The following is a 22,409-nucleotide window of genomic DNA, read 5'->3' on the forward strand; positions in this document are numbered from 1 at the left end:
GATGTTCATTTGAAATAAACTGCTGCTTTTAAGTAAAACCTTTGTATCATCAAATCGTTCGATCAAAATAACACACTTTTTGAATTAAAATTAAGATATTTATTTAGTACAATTACGACAACATCAAATACTTCTCGGCAGTACAGCTCATCATCGGCCGAAAAACCTTCGGAATATGCTGTCGTTGTAAGGTGATCCGGTTCAGGGGGGAAAGAGAAAAAGATAAACAGTTTATCAAGGAAGTTTCTTTCCATCAGGATACACATTGCATCACTATGATATGCATGTGAGATGCACATTATATCTTTATGGATAAGTTTTAGTAGCTTCAGTTCCGTGCATAATACGTTAATCAACAGATGGGGTTCGTCCTGAATGCTGATTGATGGAAAACCGGACGCATGATCATCGTCCTATTTCGCTTTCCATACTTGTAATACTTGATAGTTCCATGTGCCACACGTAAAAAACAATGGCATAGGTTACACGTTTTCTCGTTGGAATGGTTTAATGGGAGAGTGTTAGATTTGCCTTTTCGTTATCACACGCTTCGAGGAGGCGCGATACACGTTGAGACACAAATTCAACGTGCCACAGCGTTCGAATGACTATCGAAGTGCGGTTAAACATTGAACAGAGACAAGGGTTGACGGGTGAAATGATGGTTCAGCGTCTACGGTCCACGAGGGTACGTGTGTGAATGTGCTAAAATGGGGGGAGAAAAAGAGAATTATTATTTAATTTATTCAACAAATTTAATCATTTAATGTCTTTAAACATTCACTATTAACTTACCTCACCCGAAGACTCCAACGAAGAATGCTAACAGTGTGGCAATAATGCCGGTATTGATGGAGTATGCTACCAGCGCACCGTTTCCATTGTCTTCCGGTTGTTCCGCAGCATCCACTACAACAAAGCAAGTGGTATTGTTCATTAAATTTCACATTTAAAAAGCTCACCGGAAGCACACCGAACTAATGAGGGACCCAAATGAAAGTGAAGGTAACACTTACAGACACATGTTCGAAGACGATGAGTTTTGCGTGCTGTTTTTGTGGGAAGAATTTTGAACATCACATGGTACGTGCGTAACGAAACCGATAGAAGTTGCAATAGAAGAAGTGCACGGAACAAACACACACACACACACACACACACATGATGGACGGAAGTTACTTTCGCCGATGGAACACACAAACAGATGGGATGTTTCGTTTTCGGTGCTTCAACGTGGGTCACTGGGAATTAATTTGCCAATTTAGCCTTTTTTACAATTCTTCACTAGCTTCTTGCAATTGTGTCTCGTTTTTATTTGATAGCAGTACTACCACTACACACACACTACATTGCAACTGATTTGTTTTCATCAAACCTTGAAACCTTTTTTGGGCAAGTAACAATTCAACCGCCATTGTAGTTTGCTTTGTGCTAAGTTCAGGAAGGATTGATTATTTTTTAATCAAAAAAAAAAAACGGTTGTCTCTTCCCGTTCGTTGTGGTACCGCCGTTTGGCCTGGCTTTCTGTTAAAATTTGACCGTTTTTCTCTGTCGGAACTATCACATCTGCTTCTAAAATACTCTACACTCTATATGCTGGCGGTTTTCGTTAGTTGCTTTTCCCCTTTACGAAGCGTTCACACACTGAAAGGACCTCTGCTTAGTTAAACTCTGCTCTGCTTTACTGTTCTGGTTTTGCTTGCTACTCTGGCACTCACGCTTACATGTGTTTTAAGTTTTTAAATAAAATTCATGTGCACCCTTTCACACACTCGCCGTGTTCGCATTCCAGGTTCATGAACCGCATCAGGAAATTATAACAAAAAGGAGCCAAAAAAACAAAAAGTGTTTTTCTCGATTAGTGTCTCGATTAACAAGTCGCTGTACTGAGCTTGTAATTGTTGTCAAATAAATAGGATATAGGCGGCTTGTCGTTTAAATTTGTTCCGGGAAACACACAACCAACCGTCCTGAGCGTAAGTGAACAGACAACGCCCGGGCGGCCTGTGGCCTGTTTTTTGCCTTTTTGCTGCTGCTTTGTACTATCCCTTAAAACTAGCATTTAACCACAAACCGATCGTCGTTTGTCTGGTAGTATTAATAGAAACATAAACATGGAAATCAATGACAAAACGGTCAAGTAACAAACATAAAGAAATGCGAGTGTCGATGAGTCGAATGAATCGTTACTCCATTCTCTCGAATGTGCCGAAATTGTGTGGCCATGTAGCATTCCTTTCGCGATGTGTGCTGGCGACAATCTGGTCATTTGTTTTTACCAATATTCAATGATAAATGAATGGTTTTGAGCGCGCTTTTGTCGCTAGACACACACACACACTGTAGATGGGAACTATTGGACACATACAACGGCACATTAATGGTTAAAAATCGGAGGGAAGTGAGTTAGAAAGAATGGTGGCATGAGATGCGTTCCTCCTCCGGTAACTCCCGCGTTCACTCGATCGCACCTGTCGTCAGTCTGTCGGCGTACTTGTTCATCAGATCCATTGCGGCACCGTTGGTCCAGCCGAAGCCGGTCTGGACTTCGTACTCACCCCCACTGCCATGTCCACCGAGCTCTTGCGCATCGTACTGTCGTAAAAGGGAAAAGGACGCAGTTAGTAAAGAGATGCTTCACCGATGAACGGATCGCTTCACCACACCACACAGCTACCTTTTCGAACATGGAATGCGTTTTGTTGAAGGTCAGGTAGTTCCCCCGGACCCAGCGCTGGGCCCAGCTGAAGGCCAGCTCCTTCGCTTCCGCATTGTCCAGCGAGTCGAGCCCCATCACGAGCATGTGCTGCATCGGGGCCCACACGTTCGGGAAGTCCCACTGCTCGTTGGTGTTTTGCAGCGTGTTCGGCACACCGCCCGGATAGCGGTCGAGATGCAGCCGGTCGATGTACGCCAGGATGCGCTTCGGCAGCTCCTTGTCCTCCCGAGCGTAGCAGCCGACCCAGAGCGGCGACAGGTTGGTCGGTGTGAAGTACTTGCGCAGCTTCTTGTTGATCAGATCGTAATCGAACCACGCCCCTTCCGCCTCATCCCACAGCACCGCATTGATCGCTTTCTTCAGCTCGTCCGCCTTGGCCAGGTACTCTTCCTTCTTCGCGATCGAGCCAATGTCGTTCCGGTAGCCGTAGAACTCGGCAATGATCAGCGCGTTCCAGTACAGGATCGCGTTCAGCTCGACCGCCACGATCGAGCGGCACTTCAGGTCGGTCAGGTTGCCCGCGTTCGTGCCGTCCTTGATGAACCAGCGGCTGGAAAAGTCCATCCCACTTTCGGCGGCCGCCTTCAGCTCGCAGTAGTAGTCCTGCTTGTCCTCCTCCCGCTGGAAGATGGCCGCACTCAGCACGTCCTCGCGGTACGATTCGGGGCGCGGCCCGCTCGACTTGTAGCCGTACGTCGCCAGCTGGTGGTTGTTCACCTCCGTCACGTAGTTGTTCATGAAGAACTGGAACTCGCGCTCGAGCGTTTCCACGCTGTCCATCGCGAACTTGGTGTCGTTGGTGGCGTCCACGTACGACTTGACCATGCCGCACAGCAGCGGCGGCTGCGAGCGCATGCTGTAGTAGATGCGGCCACCGTTCGGGATGAACCCGTACCGCTGGATGATCGACAGGAAGTTCTCCAGCATGCCCTTGGTGGTGCTGTACATCTCGGACAGCAGCAGCCCCTTGACGATCCAGTACGAGTCCCAGTAGTAGAACTCGCGGAACCGCCCACCCGGCACGATTACCGGATGGTCCACGTGGATGATCGAGTAGAGGTCCGGATTGAGCTGTGGGCAAATTGGAAAATTGAAATTATCCGACTTTTGCGCAACTTAAAGAGCAAGAAGCATCCTTACCGCCACATCCGACGTCATCTTACGGCCGAGCGAGTGCCAGATCTTATTCAGTTCGGAGGCGAAACCGCGCAAATCTTCGTCCTTGATGCGCGCGAGGAATTTCGGGCTGGCGGTCCAGTCGTCCGGCGTCCAGTTTTCAAACTCGGCCCCGGGCTTCTCAAAGTTCGATTCCACCCACTCCTTCAGCTTCGCCTTCGACGGACTGTTGTCCTGCGCCACCATAAACTCGTGGAACGAGTCGAGCGTCTCGTTCGGCGACTTGCGCATCTTCATGTCGACGAACGTCTTCGAGTCGGGATAGATCTCGCTCATCTGCACCGTCTTGAGCAGCTCCCCATGGCAGTAGATTTCACTGTGCAGGGAAGAGAGGGTAGAAAAAAGAACGACAATTAGCATGGACATTTTAATTTTGAGATGCGTCGCGTTGTCACGGTGGACTGCATTGACATTGTCATGGCATGCTTGAGGATCTATCCACCCCTCCGCATGCATTGCTGAAAGGAAGAAACGAAAACAAACTCAAAACTGCAACCAGCTCATTGGCGACAACGTGACGACACGCTTGTGAGGCTTCCGTTTTAATGTCGATTTCCCTCCAGCAGAGAAGCGATAAGAAATACACATGTCAATACTTTGTGTTTACATCACTTGTTGGCCAATTCATTGTACGATAAAAAAAAACAGACACACATTATCGGAAGTGTTTTGATTTCATCCCGACGCCCGCCCGAGGCCCCCAATCTGGAACAATGGACATTCATTTCATCCCATGACTTTACACTTTCCTGCTCCGATATGGTCCTCCCGATGGTTGATTTGACTTCATGTTTGAGTGCTTTATTTTTAAAAGCTTTTTTAACACTTTTTTGCACATCAAAGTGTGGGTAGGGCACACGTGAATCGAATAAAAGGGTGCTGTGTGGTTAAGCGACGAACCTTACTGATGATGGGGCGCGTGTTGATGCGGGTTGGAAATGGAAAGCACTGGAGCTGGAGATGTGTTGGAACAATTTACAAGAATGTTCTACTATGTCTGAACATTGAAAAACAATTCCATTTCATAAGTGCGTCAGAGGACAACACGCGTATTACATCATTGGTTGAAATGTGAATATCAATGTAGCGCCAGACAGGGAACATGTTAACGCAGAGCAGAGGACGATCATATTTTTGCATCTTTTCATGTTCATTGTCTAAATAGCAATGCGGCACACGACTATTCCTATTTAAATAAATAAATTCCATAACATGTTATCGATTTTAACACGTGCAAAAACCGGCCTGATCGTTTTCCATAGTCTCATAAACGTGCTTTCCTTTCCGTTCTAACTGCATATGCAAGCAGCAGTGGCCCCTAACGTTTATGTTCCGTTTTATATTCCTACTGTTAGCATCTTCATTATCTATTCGGTATCGGTAACTCGCCAGCTCGGGGTTCGTGTTTCAATATTTGCATCTTTAATTTTCCGTCTCGAGAAGGTTGGAAAATGGGATTGGCGTGCCTTTGCAAGCTGCTTGCCCAATTAACCGAGAGCGTGCCACGGAACGTGGAAAGCTGTTTTTTTCTGTCAAGTTCTGTAATTACAAGTCGTGCTTAACATTAAATTTCGGTTTACATTTTACATTATACACAACCAACTTTAAACTGCGCTCACTCACTTCACAGTCAGACCAATCTTACCTTTCGCAGGACGGTTTGAGCGTTTCCTGCTGCCGATTGTCGACAATATAGGGCACTTCCTTAGCTACGAGGGCTGCGGCTCGTACGGTGGCCGGTACTAACCAGCATGCAACTATCACAACAACTACTGCGGGCGGATACGGCCGCCTTCGGACGGTCACTGGTTGTTGCCGCGTTTGCAACATCACTACCACTATAGTATGCTAGAGCGAGGAGGAAGAGCTTTAGAACAGCACACAACACAGGGCTTGTGGAGTATGGTTCTGGCGACTCGAATGACCTTAACATCACACAGCACAGAGGGAAGAGAGAAGCAACACAACGCAAACGATGACATATTTGGAATGCAACACGCTACCCTTCATCTGTCCCAGTACCAAGAGAGCCGCCGTCGTCGCCGTTGTCAACCGTGTTTCGAAGGAGCAGAACCCCCCCCCCCCCCCGAGCACTGAAAAGGGAGAAGGCGGCAGGGAAGCAACCGACTTTGCATCGCAGGCACGAACCGCATCAGCCTTCGCGGTGGACTTTCCGGGTGGTAAGGTTCTGCGCTCGCTGCTTCCGTGACGCCACCCCCTCCCCCCCTTCCCCTCCCCAAACCCGCGCACAGTAAAGTCTATTAACCCGTGTGTGGTAACCGCGGTAACCGGGTAACACATCTCGTTAACGGGGGAAGTCCCAATGGGTCTTGTCAAAGCGGAGGAGCATCATCACCAAGTGGTGCTAGCGACCTTAAAACCACAGTGCAGTGGGAAAAGGTATGCTAAGCACAAACTGACTCCTAAACAGGATTACGGTGGGAAGTTTGAAGTCGTCGTGTGGTTTGATGGGGGTAAAATGGACAGTAAAAAAATCACAGGGAATTTTGCAAAATCCGCACACAGAAATAGCCACAACTAATTTGTCACAAAATTCCCTAGAAATCGCTACTAATTATTCAGTTATGCAACACAAGGAGATTAAACGATAAAAATAGAAACCTTCATACAAAAGCAGTTACAATCTGCCACACACACTGCGATAAGTGATAGGGAGCGTTAATCAATCAATTACGATAAAAGCTATTATTAGTAACATCACATTATCAGTCCGTTATAACGTTAGAGGAGAAACAATGCAATCAAATCTAATGCCGCTTTGATAGAGCGACAATATGATACAGCCCGAAAGTGATTGTTGTCAGTCATATCTGCGCAAAATAAAAAGCGTCATGTCCGAGCAGCATTCAATTGAACGAATGATAGAAAAAGAGAAGTGAGAGGAGCAATTTCGGACCCAAACCATGCGTTAACATCATACTGGATTTGGAATGGAGTTAATCTAACGATGTGTAGGCAGAATCTCTACATGAAATGTGAATTCAAACGATGATTTTCAATGCAGAGCAAGTCACTTTAACAATAAAAGCATTTTTTGACTCATTTTTAGCTTACCGGTTGGTGATTTTACCGGAAGAGGAGGAGCTACCGGAAGTGGTATTGGGTTGGCTGTTACAAACAAAGGGGAGGGAAGATAGTACGTAACAGGACGGAAAAAAGGACGATCGAAAGGGATCCATCGTTGAGGTGTTTTTGAATTTCGAGAGGACACGCGGGTCAAGTGAAATTAAATAGAAAAAAGATAGACAATATTGTTGATTTAAAATAAATAGATCAAGAGGCAGAATGTGACAAAGTTCGAGTGGTCGGAATGATATGGAGTGAAGATGAGGCGAACGGGCTGTGGGTGTTATGGGTGGTTTGGTCGGGAAATATCGGTCAACAGGTTCTGGAAGGTAAAGTGCTACGTTCTTCAAAAAACAGACCGACAACGATCGTGTAAACACACTTGGGGGGAGGGCTTTGCAGTTTGACACAAGGCCAAAGCAGGTGGCAAAACAGACGAAGCGGCTCTTCTTGGCACTGGCAATGAAACGGTTTGGGCACACAGTTGTTGTTCATCAGCTATTTTTGGGCTACATCTTTTCTTTTACGTCTTTTGAGTCAACATCCCAATTTTTCCACACAATTTAACATTTTTCAATTGCGCAATATTCCCAACTACACTTGTTGCACTACAAATACGCCCCTCTTCACTATCACAGCTCTAGAATTACAAACTAAATTACTCCGTAACAACCAATCTTGGAATGAAGATGACTAATAAAATTCACACAAATACCACACACACACACATACACACACTGCACTAGATAACGGCACCGTTTTGTCCGCAAATAATAACACGCTGGTTTGCTGGATAGAGGACTTGTCTGATGCCAACAATATATACTAAAGCTCCCGTTTCCTTTACCCCACTAATCCTGATCCCTATGCAGTGCGTTAACTGATCCTTCAAACACTCACAAACGCAATCTTCCCACACCTTCTTACACGATTGGAGCGAATTTGTTGCCGCGATGGACCGCGTTTTTAGCCGCGAGAGAAAAGAGCTGATGCTCTCCGTCGCGCGGTCCGTACGTAAATGAATTGGGCAAAATTGGCACCCAAACGTTTTATAAAGACTCGTCCCGGACGCTGAGCCGAGCGAACGGGATGGGGGATCTACTACTAACGACGAAGGAGTGCGCTTCTCTAACGCCACAGTACGATGCGCGAGCCACAATACGTATTTGATACGCGGAATATCTGGCCAGATAGCAGCGACTAGTGGCGGGGGAGATTGCCCTTCCCTCCCTCCCCCTCTTAACCGCCAATAAGCGTATTTGCGCTGGCAATGGAGGAGAGGACGCAAAAAAGCACCCGAACGAACGAACAAACCACTGGCACGGTGACACCGTGTATTGGACGCCTTTTGGACGATGACGTAGCGCTGGCAGCTCGGTTTAGTGGTGTGTTAGTGAGCACACGATTGCGCCCCGACTGGTATATTAAAGGTGCAATTTGCCAATTATTGTTATCTTTGTCGCCGGCACACCGAGGTGCCACAACCAAGCGCAGCGGGGAGAAAATAAAAGCAAATCGACCAGTTCTAACCAGTTCCACCATTTTCGCACACTTGTTCACATACTGGTTGGTGGTTTAGGTGGTTTTTGTATAGTAACAGGGGTCCGGGGACACGCTGCTACTCGGCTACTCAATATTTGACACAGCATGGGTTTATGCCTGGTAGGTCTACTTCTACTAATCTCATGTCTTTTGTTACCAATATTTTCAGATCTTTTGAGGCAGGTACCCAACTTGATGCAATATACACTGACTTTCATGCTGCATTTGATAGTTTGCCCCACTCTTTACTATTAGCTAAACTATCCAAACTTGGTTTTGGTGATGGCATTATTAGCTGGCTGTCCTCATACTTAAGTAATCGATCTTGCAGGGTTAAAACCGGGTCGTACTTATCTGAGGAGTTTTTTTGTACGTCAGGTGTCCCTCAGGGTTGTGTGCTAAGTCCACTTCTGTTTTCTTTGTTCATCAATGATGTCTGTAATGTTTTACCTCCTGATGGTCATCTCCTTTATGCGGATGATATCAAAATCTTTTTACCTGTGTCCTCTTCTTCTGATTGTTTGAGTCTTCAGCATTACCTTAATGCATTTGTTCATTGGTGTTCATCCAACTTACTTCGCTTGTGCCCTGATAAATGTTCTGTTATTTCTTTCTCTCACTCTCTTTCTCCTATTTTATTTAACTATACTCTCTCTAACTCGTCTCTCTCTCGTGTTTTGTCCATCCGTGACCTTGGTATTATACTCGACAGTCGTCTTAACCTTAAACTGCAGCTTGATGAGGTTCTACTAAAAGCTAATCGAACTCTTGGGTTTATTTTACGTTTTACCTCTATTTTTAGAGATCAAAGCTTCTTAAGAAACCTTTATTGTGCTCTGGTAAGGCCTCTTCTTGAATATGCTAGCATCATCTGGAATCCTCCTACTATTGATGGCTGTTCGAGAATTGAAAGCATTCAGCGCCTTTTTACCAGGGTTGCTTTTCGTCGTTTGTTCGGTGCTGCCTCACTACCTCCCTATGAAACGCGATTGCAGTTACTCAATCTTCACTCTTTAAGCTTCCGCCGCCAAGTGTCTCAGGCATGTTTTATTGGTGGCTTATTACTTTCTGATACTGATGCTCCTGATTTACTCTCGTCCATCTCGTTGTATGTTCCCTCTCGTTCCCTTCGTCCTCGTGATCCTCTGTCAATTGAAACACGTCATACTCTCTATACTTTCAATGATCCTATTCTATCCTGTTTCAGGTTGTTTAACCACTTTTACTATCTCTTTGATTTCGACTCCTCTCTCAACTCTTTCCGTAACCGTATTTTTTCTTCTAATTCTCTTTAATTATTCTTCTAAGTTTCATTAAGTTTTGATAGTCTCTACGCTCTACCTTTGTTTTTTTTTTTCTTTAATTTTTTTTGCTAGGTCTAGACTAGTTTAGTTAGGCTTAGTTTTTCATGAATTATTTTGTTTATTTGTTAGGGTTTATTTAGTTTTAAGTCTGCCTTATTTAGCCTTGATGGCGGATATTGTATTAATAAATGAAATGAAATGAAATGAAATGAAATATTAAAGTTGCCATTTTTTTCTCTCTCTAGCGCTATTACCACGTTGTTCCGCTAGAAAGCGTAGAGAACGGCATTGCGGTGAAGGTGTTAAGTAGTGTGCGTAGGGCTTACCCTGTTTTTTATAAGCTTCGGTTGTAAAGAATGTTAAAATAGACACAACTGATTGCTATCAACGGTACTTTACAGTGGTTCTGATTAATGCAGTCACAATCACATTCTGTCGGTGCAATTAAATTCCCTTCATCCCTGCAGGAACGAGACCGGAAGTAAACCCCCTTGGTGGAAGATAACAGAAAAGCGGTGGTGGTGCACTTAGGAATTAGTGTGCCATTGTTTTTATCTAAAACTAGTTTGTACATTGGGAATTTTAGGGCAAGGTTGGAGTGCAAATTAAATTCCACAATAAACTGTTTTAATGATGGAAGTTGAAACCCTTGACACGTTTCTTCCGCAGGAACGTAAGCAGGCGTTTGACAGCCCTGTCGACAGTTGCCAAGACGACACCGTTTGATCGGGGGGGTCTGCGCACCAACACCTGCTCAAGCAACACGTGCTCGGCGTGTTGCAATGTTCATCAGTTGCAGTTCGATTGCATTTGCACTTACCGTTCCATCAACCACATCTCACTTCTCATTATTATGCTCGGGTTTTTGTGTGCAATCACTCTCAGCAAGTCGCGTTGAAACATTCGAATTGATTTCGTTTGGCAATTTTGGCCCTTACCTCATCAACTCCCAGAGCGTGGGCTGCCGCAGCTTGACACTGACATTGCACGAGGTTCGGCGCTGTGTCCCGGTTCCGGAGGCCAAGGGCTTCAAGGTGCCGCCAGCTGTGCAAACAGCGGAACCCACAGTCGACAGCAGGTTGTCCCACCGCCAACCGAACTGGCGCGCAGGGCGTAATACAAACACTGCCATCCTGCTACCAGAACAACAGAGGAAAAGCAGCTTTGCTTCACAATAACGTTGTGGAGGATTGTTTTCACTGCAATTGCAAACTTTTACTAGTGATCAGATACATTCTAATGTCACGGAGAGAGAGCTGGCACGGATTCTTCACACGCCAACCGTTCGCTATCAACTGGACGAGAAGGATGGTTAAGCATGGCCAGTCTCGATGGTCCTACTCTCTAATCACGTTCTTCGCAACAGAGCGATTAGAATGACGCACACGTACGATCGATTTGGCTGATAAGAGAGATGATCGCAAAATCGTACGCGTCTGGAAGCGTTTGCGCGGAGATCATCGATCTGGCGCGCGCACACGTGTGATTAGAGAAGTTGAGACTGGGAAGGGCAAGGCTGTTTACAACTTCCCTCTCTCTATCTCTCTTTCTCTCTCTCTCTGTATGTAGCGTCTTGCTGCAATCAACTGCGCAGTCATCGTCGACGTACGCACCCTTATCACGTAGCTCGCACACGATCGCTCGTACACGGATTGCACGAAAGCCGAAAAATTCGCCTCCCCTGGTCGATAAGGTTCGTTATCAAGGGCGTACGTTGTGCCGTGCCGCAACGACTCGACGATTGCTCGTCGGCTCATACTTTAACAGGTGTCGAATCGAATATAGAAGCTCCCAACATTTTGTATGCCGATTGTACGTATATTTACCATCCTCCAATACAAGCTTTGCTCGAAGGACACCGCCCATAACCCGCTTTTCGTAGTGGCAATGGTAGCTACTAACCCCCCCCCGTGGCAGCTTGGCGATGATGGTGGTGGCTTATCTTGACACATTCAACGCTCAAGATCACGTTGCGAAGGCCAAGAACGATCCCACGGCCAAGGGTAGGAGCGACCGAGCACTCGAGACACGACACCGCGTATTAAATAATTGCCATAAAAGTATTTGCAATAAATTTAAAGCGCACAAAAACCAAACCCCGGCCTGCGCCATCGCCAATTCTCGCTCGACCCGACAGGCGATACGCGTTTTTGTGCATCTCATTAAAAGCGTGTTTGGAGGCGTGTTTTTTTTGCTGTTGCTGTAGAACGCTCATCAGACAAAAGAACATGTCTTAATTTTTTTGCGTCCCTTCGCTAACTCGTTAACCCTTGTTTTCTGGCTTATCAGTGTGGTTAATCGGCGTGTACGGATTGGCGTTTGCAAAATTAATGGGCAATTTTTGCAAGCATTTTTATTGCCTCTCCTCCATGTCGAAACGGACAGGCAAAACAAACTATAAAATTCCCCTCCGTTCAACACATCACCGTTACGATCGTGATGATAATAAATATTGCTTGTTTTTTTGCGACTCCTTTTCGGCTGACAGGTTTCGGCTGTTAATTCGCTACATCAGATCCACCGCACATCAGGTGAGGTTAACACGCAGAGGACGTGACCACGCGGCGACCTCTTCCCAGGCTCGGGATGTGGAGGAGGACGATCCCGTACCGGTTTCAAATTTGCACCTTTTCTTTTTGGGGTTGTTTGTTTTGTTTTGGCGTTCTTTTACCGAACAGGGGGGAAAAGGTCAATCGATTCGCGAACATGACTCTGTGGTGAGACTGAAAAAGGCATCGTAGCTTCAGCGATGGGTGAGTGGAGAAGTTACCTAAAAGGAAATGTTTCTCATGCCGTTGTACATTAGCTAAACAATACCTGTCTAGGAGGCGCTGGATGGGCCCCGGTTTGCTTGCAACCAACATTGTGGTTCGGTGTGGTTTCTTCTTCAATCCGTTCAATGCTTCTGCCTCAAAGGTGTTGGGGGGCACTGATACCAGGTACTGTGCTTCCGCAATGGCCGTTCCTAGCTCTGTCTCAACGTCCACACGACGCTGTCGTTCTGTATTCGGTCTAGCAGAACATTTTGGCCACTCTTCCGTCGATGGGAGTAAGTATCACTTGAAGGAAATACTTTACACAGCACCACCACAAACTGTACTACCCAGAGCGATGGTGGCTCAATCTAACCAGGAAACGGGTGTGCTTTTGGTGAACGATCACTGCGTCGACATCGCTCCAGACGTCCGGGGGAGGCGATCAAGGAAAGTTGTGGCCCTTTCCCGAATTACCACCGATTGGGGATGGCCCGATGTCTGTGTCGGCACAGGATACGTAGCACACCACGCTTCCGGAGTGGTTATATTTCGCGGCCAACTGCTCCGGGTTACACCAGCTCACGGGACACCGTCGAAAAATGTGCTGACGATGTACGCGTACGGCGAGCGAAGGTAAACAAAGAGCATTCTTCAGAACGTCACTCTGCTGTCAGTTGTCATTTCAAACGAACCGTTGCGGTTTTGAAGCGGTTTTATTCCTCTTATTGGCGGAAAATGCTTTCGTTTTCAGATAATTTCATATTTCAAAGAGTTTGAATCATATTCACAATAATTTGTATGTTTTAAAAACAGTAATAAAGCTATTGTTTTATCCCCAGGCGTCACATATTTCGGTAAGTACCTTGAGCTGCTCGAAAAAGTCGTTGAGGCTGCAGTGGAAAATTCAAAACAGCTCGAAAACTGTCTAGCTTGGAAAATTAGAAAATTTGCTGCTGAAATAAGAATGTATATTGAGTTTAATCTTGTTTTAGTGTTTAGCTTCGATTAAAGCATTTTTCTCACTCACAAAAAGAATTGAAGTAGCAATAAAAGCCAAGCCAATACTCGCCACGATCAACACACTCGGTTCCATGATATGCAAGGGTAGAAGGCGAATGATTAAAATTCAATTTTCTGCAACCGACCTTTTGTTGCGATCCGATCAACGATTCGTCACGGCACGATGCAGCTCTAGCATCTTTTCTTTGCGTGATGTGTTTCGCGGGATTAGTCTCGGTCTATAATTATTGCATCAAACCGTTTTACTTCACCCCCTCGGGGGTCTGCGCTTATAACGGTAGCGAAACAATGGGTTTTCTCAGCTTGCTTTTTTCTCATCGAAAGGACGATCAAATGATAACTACATCACAAATCAATTTTCGTTTTGTTGAGGTCAAAAAACAAAAGAAATTCACGAGCTTATTTCAGGGGTTCGTCTTCTCTGTTTGAGCCAAATCCCCTCACTTAAAGATCATCAATAATTAACGGAATTGTGCCCCTGTAATGGAGCTTTGTGAATGATTTGCTTGCAAGTGCGCTGTATGTTTATGATTAATATCGCCTCATCAAATCACCATGCCATGACGTTGACAACTTCCGCCCAACAGACGCTTCTCCATGTGCAGTTGCACATGATCGCACCACACCAGAGGGGTGGCCTGACTGTTCCATTGTTCTCTTACGCAAGCAGCGTACATACCGCACTCTTTCCCACCCTTCGCGCTGTGATGCAGTGCAGCTAGGAACAGCGTCAGCTTGGCAATTATGTGAATCTCGAAACAGAAGCCCTGCCGAGATCAGAAACCAGTGTTATCAGCCGACCAGCCACAGTGGGAGATACAGGCTTAGAAGGAATTGAAAAATCGTGTAATCGGGATTTTTATTCTTTCCTCGAACGCGAGCTGCCTCCCCCCCGAAGCACGACAGCGGCCCGAGAGCAGCGCGATTTGTTACCGATAAGAACGCGCGGTCGCGGTACTTTCACGTACTTCAAGGCTGCCCAAGACACGAACCGGACATGAGTTCCAGTTCACGAGAACGAACTGGCACGCGCTCCAGCCGGCCGGGCTGTGCACACGAGCAACTGGCACTGGGCAATCTGAGCTTAGGGCTTGAAAAAACCGCAACTCCAATACGAAAACAAAAAAAGACAAAAACGGAAGTGACATTTCCAAACCGCCCGTGGCCTTCTCACTTGTTTGCGGGCGGCTCTTTTTTTTGCTTTCGTGTTGCAAAGTGAGGTGGATTTTCTTTTTTTTTTTGCGCAACCCTGCTCAGCAATGGTTCTCGGATTTCAGCGCGCCACGAGTGACGGAAAGATAAACAAACACAGCACCCCTTTCAAAACGGTCGTCGTCTGCAGAAATCCTGCGACGGTGGATAAGGCCACAGCGTCTGGAGCGTCCAATCCAATCCAATTCCCCAACAAAACCACGTACGAAACCAGCGACCGACGGGACAAAACGGTGCAGCAGTAGAAATGGTGCAACAAATGATGGCCAACTAACACAATCGCACTATTACAAACACTCACACGCACACACACACACACACACAATCGTACACACGCCCCCTCGGGAAAACGTGCACCTTTTGCGCGGGAAATCGTACACGTGTTGCGATCGTTAGGTGACGCAATGGGAGCGCGACGTCTTCACTAGCGTAAACGCGCAAAACAGGAACGCGATCCACTACCTAAAGCACTCCACCACTAGTCGAAGAATGACGCTTTGGCACAGTTACACTACGTCACCGACCAACAGCAGCCGGTGGGTGTGAGTCGATTTTCTCTCACTCTCTTTTTGCGCGTTGTCACCGTCACCCACCACAAAGTGTCTTGCAATGCGCCTGAAATTGGCGATCAGGCGACCGCAATTTTCTGTGTGTGTGGAATCGCAGCAGTAGCAGCAAAGAAGGCGCAAGTTGCGGATTTTACGCCGAAAGGGGGTGTTTCGCACGCTGCCTGCGACTCGCACTACTGACGGACTGACCTAGCGGCTTCCGTGCGCTCGTGCCGCAAGTGAAACCCGCTGTGGCGACGACGAACGCCACAGCGCGGAGAAGGGGAATGCACTACCCCCGTGCTGACTGTATGGCGTGGGACACTCAACTCCCTCTAGTGTAAAAGTGTCTTTACATGTGTGTGTGTGTGATAGTCGGAGGGGTTGCTTTACCCCCGTGTGCAGCACAATCTCGCCGCACTGACTGCTGATTACTGGTGGCTTTGTCTCGCCACATTCTCAATGTAAACCGCGGACGCAAACATGGACCGATTTGCCACAACTAGAGGAAAGGAATGGAAGGGGTGAGGTTTGGGGGGGTTGTTGCCCACCGGACTAGACAACCAATAGAAGCGCGATAGAGTAGCCGCGTTTTCAACAGTGTGTGCAGTGCAAATTGTGCCTGTATTGGAGCCCTTGAAGGTGTTCCGAGGCGGTGAAAGGGTGACGAAAAGTGATCGATCTGGTTTTGGGAGAGGGTTGGAAGTGGTGGAGGATGGCGACGGCAAGTACAATTGGAGGTAATAAAGATAAGTCAAGCGTTAACGTTTCGTTGAACCGGAGGAGGATGTTCGTTTAAGCAAAAAATGGGAGGAATATTAAAAAAGGTGAAAAACAAGCGGCAAAGTCGACTTAAAGCAGAGTGATATGGAATGTAGCCGACATACAGTAATTAGTAGCTAATGTTTTGAAGTATATTATATAGTGTTTCTAAACGAAGGTCGTTTAGTTGGCTTTAAAATTCAACATACAAAATTCATGTTATTTGTTGAAATATTTGTCGATTATATATTTACGACACCCACTGTACTAGGTTACGAGTGCACGGAGACAGCTACAGCTTTATGAGTCGTCTACACAGGGAAGCAAAAACGAGAGGGACGGACAAGCAATTGATAGGAATTCAACGCTCCCCATACCCACTCACCCTCTCAGCATCAACGCACGCCAAACGCTAATCTGTTTGGGGTCCGACGCGTTTAATTGACTGTGTGATACTGATACTACTTCTACCATCCAATTCCCCTCTCCCTTGCCACACAGAATGCTTCAAACTGTTCGGGGTAGGAATTTGTTCGGGCGAGCGAGCATTAAATCGTGCACAGTAACAGGAAGGAAGTGGCAGTTGCGTGTTGTCGCGCTTGTAAACATCGCGAATACGCATCCTGTACGCTTTGGCACGTTTGGCAATCGGAGCGGTCATTGATCCGGGCGCTACTGTTCTGCATTCATGTTTTGGGAACGATTTGAGGAAACCGTTGAACCGGTTTTAATGTTTCGAGTTTGAGAGAGCGTTTAGCGCACAGACGAGCCAGACGACGAGATTGTTGATGGTCAGGGACGACCGATGGGCTGATCTGTTAGATGATGAAGGTCGGCCAATCTGCACACCGGCAAGGGCAGCTAAAGGCAACGAACTGTGACATTCTGTGGTGTGGTTGTTGAGCTGGTATTAAGCTAGAAACATTAAATGGCGAATTGAGAGCTATAACATTTATTGCCGTGAGGTTCAAATACCTTTAAACAAACTTTGTGTTGATCTACAAAGTTCACATTTTGTGGAATATCTAATGAAAATAAAGAAGTAAAATAAAACATACGCATTTCTGAGCATCAACACAGTGCAACGTTTATATGTTGCGTCGGATGTCACGTATCGGCAAAGGTGTAGAACCTATACCATATGTTTATATATGTTTTTTTTTTAATACTAAAAAAATGTTTTCATATTTTGCTTGATGTATAAAAACAATAGCTGGCATCGCGAAAGCATTGGTTTAAAATTAACAGTCGTTAAAAATCAACCAGAGTCGTTAAAAATAGCTAGAATGTGGCATCGCGAACGCATTGAGTTCATTTGTTAATTTTAACGACTGGTCCAATGCCGCCGTTAAACAAACGACTGTCAAGAGCGTATGCGATACAAATTAACAGTCGTTTAATTATACTGCTCGATTTTTTCCCCGTGTTTGCCTATATGCGATATCGAGCAGTCGTTAACTGTTTTGACGGTCGTTTATTTTAACAGGAATGAACAACAAATGAACTCGGTTGAACCAAAATGAACTTTAAACGACTGTTAAAAAGTGTTCATTTATTCTCGATGCCGGCTAATATTGGAAAAAACCTTTAAAAAAAGTCCTATATTTACGTCCACCACTTTGAGACAGCGTTTGTCGACTTTAGCCAAGACACGAACCGCACACGAATCAAACGCAACGTTGCAAGCCGCCGGCAACATAGAATCATCGTCCGGCCGGGCGGTTGTTTCTGTGCAGAATACAACGCATACGAAAATACCCCTAAACATTGCTTGTCGGCTTCTCCCTTCCTTCACCTCAGCTTTAAAAAAAAACTAAATATTTATACAGTACGGGGGCTATTTTTGGCGGCCATTGAACCATACAGCTCGCGCTACTCTTTGCTCGTTGATGGTCAAGGATTACAACAGACGCACGTCAGATCGGGCAATGCGCGTACTGTGCACTGCGGATGATCCGGCTTAAAGTGGCTAGATTGAATTAAAGCACACGCCCAATATTCACCACCAGACCGCTTGCCAAGCGGGATTTGATTCCTGCGTGCCGGAAGTGACGTACTTTTCAATTTACAGCGCGTCGTGCGCTTCCTTTGCCAGTGCGCGGTGCGCTTTTGCGCAGCAGCCAAAGATGACAGTTTTGATAGGGTGGTTATAGGAGGAGAAACATGAAGATATACTTTGTCGGCGTTAAATTTGCCGGTGTCATTTGGTGAAATTGGTTTGTTCAAATTGTGATGCTCCTCCTGTGTGCGTCATTGTCGCGCTTCGGTTTGTGAGGGGAATTGCGTCATCGGTATGCTAGCAAAAAGCGTCGATATTTACATACACGTGACGGGGATTTACGTCTTCAATTCGCGTTATTGAATGGAACGAGTGTGAAGAAGAGGTACGAGGAAGAGTTTTTTTTTCCATTGGAAATTTTGTTGGACTTTGGTTGACTTTTATTTAAATTTTATTTGTAATACGTTGAAAATAATGACCAAAAAATTTTTTAGTATCTTCCCCTATACGATAAAATAAGCAACCTAAGGTACGTCGAAAGGTGTAAAGTACAGCAGAGATGGAGATAAATTGCAAACGTCACTATCGTGCCACGACACATTAACTGATAAGAACGGTCTCAATGACCATATGGTTGGGGCTTTTACCGCCTCTCTTTTGCAAATGGGTAAATCAAAGTGACTAAGCGTCGAGACCAATGACAGAGGCACATTTCTTCCGTGGTGAATGAAGCAATTTCCTTCCGAGGAAGGCGGCCAGACAAGCCCCTCTCTGCGGGAGCAGGTTGTAAAACAAATCACAAACACACGGTACCTGATAAGCTGTTGGATTTTTGTGATAAGCCAGCAACACAAAATCGATTCGTTACCAAATTCGAAACGGTAAGAATTGTATCCAAAAAAGACGCGCAAAGTGTTTTTGTACGTAACGTGGCACGTTTATTGCATCACTGTTTTGCGAATGAAGGATGGTTCATTTTAATATCCTCTCAGACGAACGTGTCAAATGAGATAATGTCGTCGTGCGAAACTCGAAAAGATAACTTATAAGGGACATTTTATCTATAAAAATCGTATAAAAACCCATTAAAAATAACGCAGTGTATATTCGCAAAATTAATTGGTTTTAGTCCTTCGAACCGGATTAGCAAAATAGATGTTGTTCAAACTGATTAATGTCGACATTAAGTCGACCTGCGATTAACACACAAACAAATATTGCAAACAAGGCCCACTTAGTGAGGTGGGTCATCTCGAATAAGTCCTCACAATTCGTCGATTCTTGCCCCAACCGATGCTGTTTGTTTGTTTTGTTTATTTTAAGCTGCGTCATACCCAATTAAAGAGGTAAACAACGACCAACCGATTCCAAAAAGAAGTCTTTTAATGGTACAGGAGTATAAAGGCAATACAAAACAGGTGAATTTTGCTTCAAGAAGACATCTTATAGCTTCTGTTTCAGGCAACACAATCGATGTACCCTGATCATTCTTTGAATCTTGCAAATTACCCCATTAAATACAACCTATAGGCAGGTATTAGTGCTCTAGAATCTACGGTAAGAGGACTCCCCACCCCAACCATCCATCCAGCCTTGAACCGGTACGTTCGCACCGGTAAACAGGAAGTGAAGGATGCAGTGCGCGGATGCCGCCGCCGCCGCCAGTCATCCATCTCTAGATTGATCTCGTTTTGTGTTACAAGGAGGAACGACGAAGAGACGAAGAGGAAACAGATCACAAACAACGATCGCCAGTGATCGTCGTGATCTCGTGATGGATTAATTAATGTTAATTTTAACTTATCCAATCGCTGGCATCCGTCCGGCATCTGCGGTATTAGGAAGGGCAATTCGCAATGTTACAAAAATGTCGAGCTGATGTTGACACGCATGAGCAGCAATTGTTTTTCTGATAGTCACTAAGATACACATTGCGCGTTGCAAAAATTGAGGACGCGTAATAAACTTCGCATTAGCGGCATTGATAGGCAAGACGAAGGAAGCGCTCCGGTGTACGGCTCCGTCGGCCGGCGCGTGAAGGTCAATGAAAATGACCCAAGCGTCGCGCGAAACGTGAAGCTCAGCGCGTAAACAGTTACAGAACGCGGTCGCCCCCTAAAAAAACCCGTTCCTTTCACTAATACGCGCGTCGAGGAGTGAGATATCGCGCAAGTTGCGAATCGTGTGTGAAACGCGCACGGCCCAAACCCCTAAAAACGGTCACAAACACGTGCTCGTGAATTTCGAAAGATCGCGTTCCCGGTCTCTGCTTTTTGGCGGCTTTCGTGGCACTCGTGTGCGTAATGGCGATTGGGGCAACATTTTAACAGAACTTCTTGGCAGAAGCGGGGAACTGTCCCACGACCACTGTCTAGAAAGGTGGATTTGCATAAATAACTGTGCCGGGTGTGTCGCACTCTTTGCGTCTCTTGGTCGCCCAGGTGTTTGCGACGCTTAATTTTAGACCCGACGGGTTAGATGTGACATTCACTGTCCGGTTCAGGGTCAGTGTGAGCAATGGTGGCGGTAGCAGCATCTCGCTTCCTTTCTGAACATCGTACACAAACACAAACACATCCGTACGTAACGGCAGACAGGAAGGAATTCACCATCACAAATTCGTATGCCACCACCAAAAAGGAATGATGCAACCGATCGCATGAAACTCTTCCACAAAAACCCGACCAAACCAATCATATGGTAATTGAATGACGAAAATGCACAAAATGAGGTCGTGTGTGAGATGAACACGATTGGCAGATTAGAGTAGAAGCTCACCTGGACATTTTGCGGTTGGAGTAGGCGACGTGAAAAACAACTGTCGTGTGTCTGGTCTGCAGCAAACGTTTTGTAACACCCGCTAACGCACCGTAACGCATGCGTTCTGTTCAACTGCTCGGCGAGGAAGCTTCCTCTAACTGTCGCGCTTTGTGCCTCTTAGTTGGCCGGTGTTTTTCACTTCCGAAAGGAAACACTCACACTCAAACACTCAAACTATGCACACACAGACACACACACTGACAGCCGTTTGTTGGCGAATTTGAAAAGTAATAACGTCACGGCAAACGTCACGCATACGTCCACGTGCGCGAAAAACTGTTATGCAGTACTGTACATCCACCGCAAACAAAGTCGGGTGTTTTTCCGGGAAGGGTTTGTTGTTTGTTTGGTGTTTGCAGCAGCCACTTTTTTATGCGGCCAAACACACTTGTTGCACTGGAGTTTTCGTAAAATTCGAGAATGCTTTGTTTTGAGATTAAATTCGGTTTTCGGTTTGGTTTGAGCGTATTTTCAGTCTTTATCTATTATTTCTTCACTTCAATGCACTTGTGGCTCTGAAAAACAATATGGAAACCACACGCAATCACAATCGGCCTCCTCACGGAACAGAGGAGAAAAGGACAAACGAAATGGCCAACGGAAGCGAGCGCGAAGCGCAAACGGCAAACGATCGAAACGAACTAAACCGTTCGGCATGGAGCTCGACGAGATTTTTATATTATTTTTCCTTTGTTTTTCGCTCGCCCACCACACCACCATCCCCTGCGTAATAACCCCCTATGTTCGGGTTTTTTTTTTTTTGCGCAAAGACCAACCATGCCGTCGAGTCAGACGAGGTCGGTGCGCACGTTCGTGGTGGTGGTACGATACCGACCAGCGTATCGTGTTGCGCGTACAGGGATGGTCACAATAAATGGCTAACAAACTAACAGGAAACTCCTTCACAGTGAATGTAATTCAAATTTAGAAACCGAAATAAAACGCTCAACTTACAAGCAAAGTAAAGCTATTATACATGCATTTGCCAACACAGCAAATGAAAGATAAATACCCCGTTATCACAAACTGTTAGCACAGCTGGACCCGCACACATAGCCGCCCTGTTGCTGTTTTTCTGCACAGTGCTGTACACACGATATTGTAGCGAAATCGTACCGAGCCCCGCCTGGCCTGCTCGCATATGTTCGTTCCCTTGCAGCCATTCCCCCGTTCGCCGTCCCCGTTCTTGGACTGGGGGGTTATTTAAGAGTCGGCGCGTCCCCGCCATAGCCAATGTCCACGACCGGCCGAAGCCGAAGCGGAGATGAGGGGCCAGAGCATATGTTTTGGTGCTGAAGGCCGCCAATATAAAACGGCGAACGAAACGACATATCAGACGGATACGACACATACAGTGGCGCGCGCGATTTATCGTGCTGCTGCATGCACGTGGCCAATGCAACGTGGATGTTGCGCGACATGAGGGGTGTGAAGTGTGTTTTTTGAAAGGTTTTGCACGCGTTC

The 22,409-nt window shown here is 46.1% G+C and overlaps 1 protein-coding gene across 9 annotated transcripts; it reads right to left on the minus strand.

The window, feature by feature from the left end:
• Window positions 1-270: 270 nt before the first annotated feature.
• Window positions 271-21,588, minus strand: LOC120954857 (trehalase). Of its 9 annotated transcripts, none has more exons than XM_040375129.2 (7): window positions 20,904-21,588; window positions 6,971-7,024; window positions 3,860-4,211; window positions 2,678-3,790; window positions 2,472-2,595; window positions 796-909; window positions 271-705 (listed from the first exon to the last, which is right to left on the minus strand). In XM_040375129.2, exons 1-6 carry the CDS (start codon window positions 21,002-21,004, stop codon window positions 797-799), a joined length of 1,857 nt encoding a protein of 618 aa, XP_040231063.2. In that variant the 5' UTR covers window positions 21,005-21,588; the 3' UTR covers window positions 271-705; window position 796. The 9 variants fall into 9 exon arrangements, with proteins under 9 accessions (XP_040231063.2, XP_040231062.2, XP_040231060.2 ...); XM_040375128.2 differs by lacking the exons at window positions 6,971-7,024; window positions 20,904-21,588 and adding exons at window positions 5,541-5,820; window positions 15,410-15,565; XM_040375126.2 differs by lacking the exons at window positions 6,971-7,024; window positions 20,904-21,588 and adding exons at window positions 5,541-5,820; window positions 15,279-15,565.
• Between the last annotated feature and the right edge of the window lie 821 nt (window positions 21,589-22,409).

Source organism: Anopheles coluzzii, chromosome 3, assembly GCF_943734685.1.
Source record: "Anopheles coluzzii chromosome 3, AcolN3, whole genome shotgun sequence".
Classification (NCBI taxonomy): Eukaryota; Metazoa; Arthropoda; class Insecta; order Diptera; family Culicidae; genus Anopheles; species Anopheles coluzzii.

Excerpts from the sequence above, each read along its gene's own strand:
- LOC120954857 (XM_040375128.2), bottom strand. The coding sequence starts at position 5,725 with ATGTTGCAAACGCGGCAACAACCAGTGACCGTCCGAAGGCGGCCGTAT. Across the intron at positions 4,212-5,540 it reads CTCAAACCGTCCTGCGAAAG|TGAAATCTACTGCCATGGGG; the intron begins GTAAGATTGGTC and ends TTCCCTGCACAG. Across the intron at positions 3,791-3,859 it reads AGATGACGTCGGATGTGGCG|CTCAATCCGGACCTCTACTC; the intron begins GTAAGGATGCTT and ends ATTTGCCCACAG.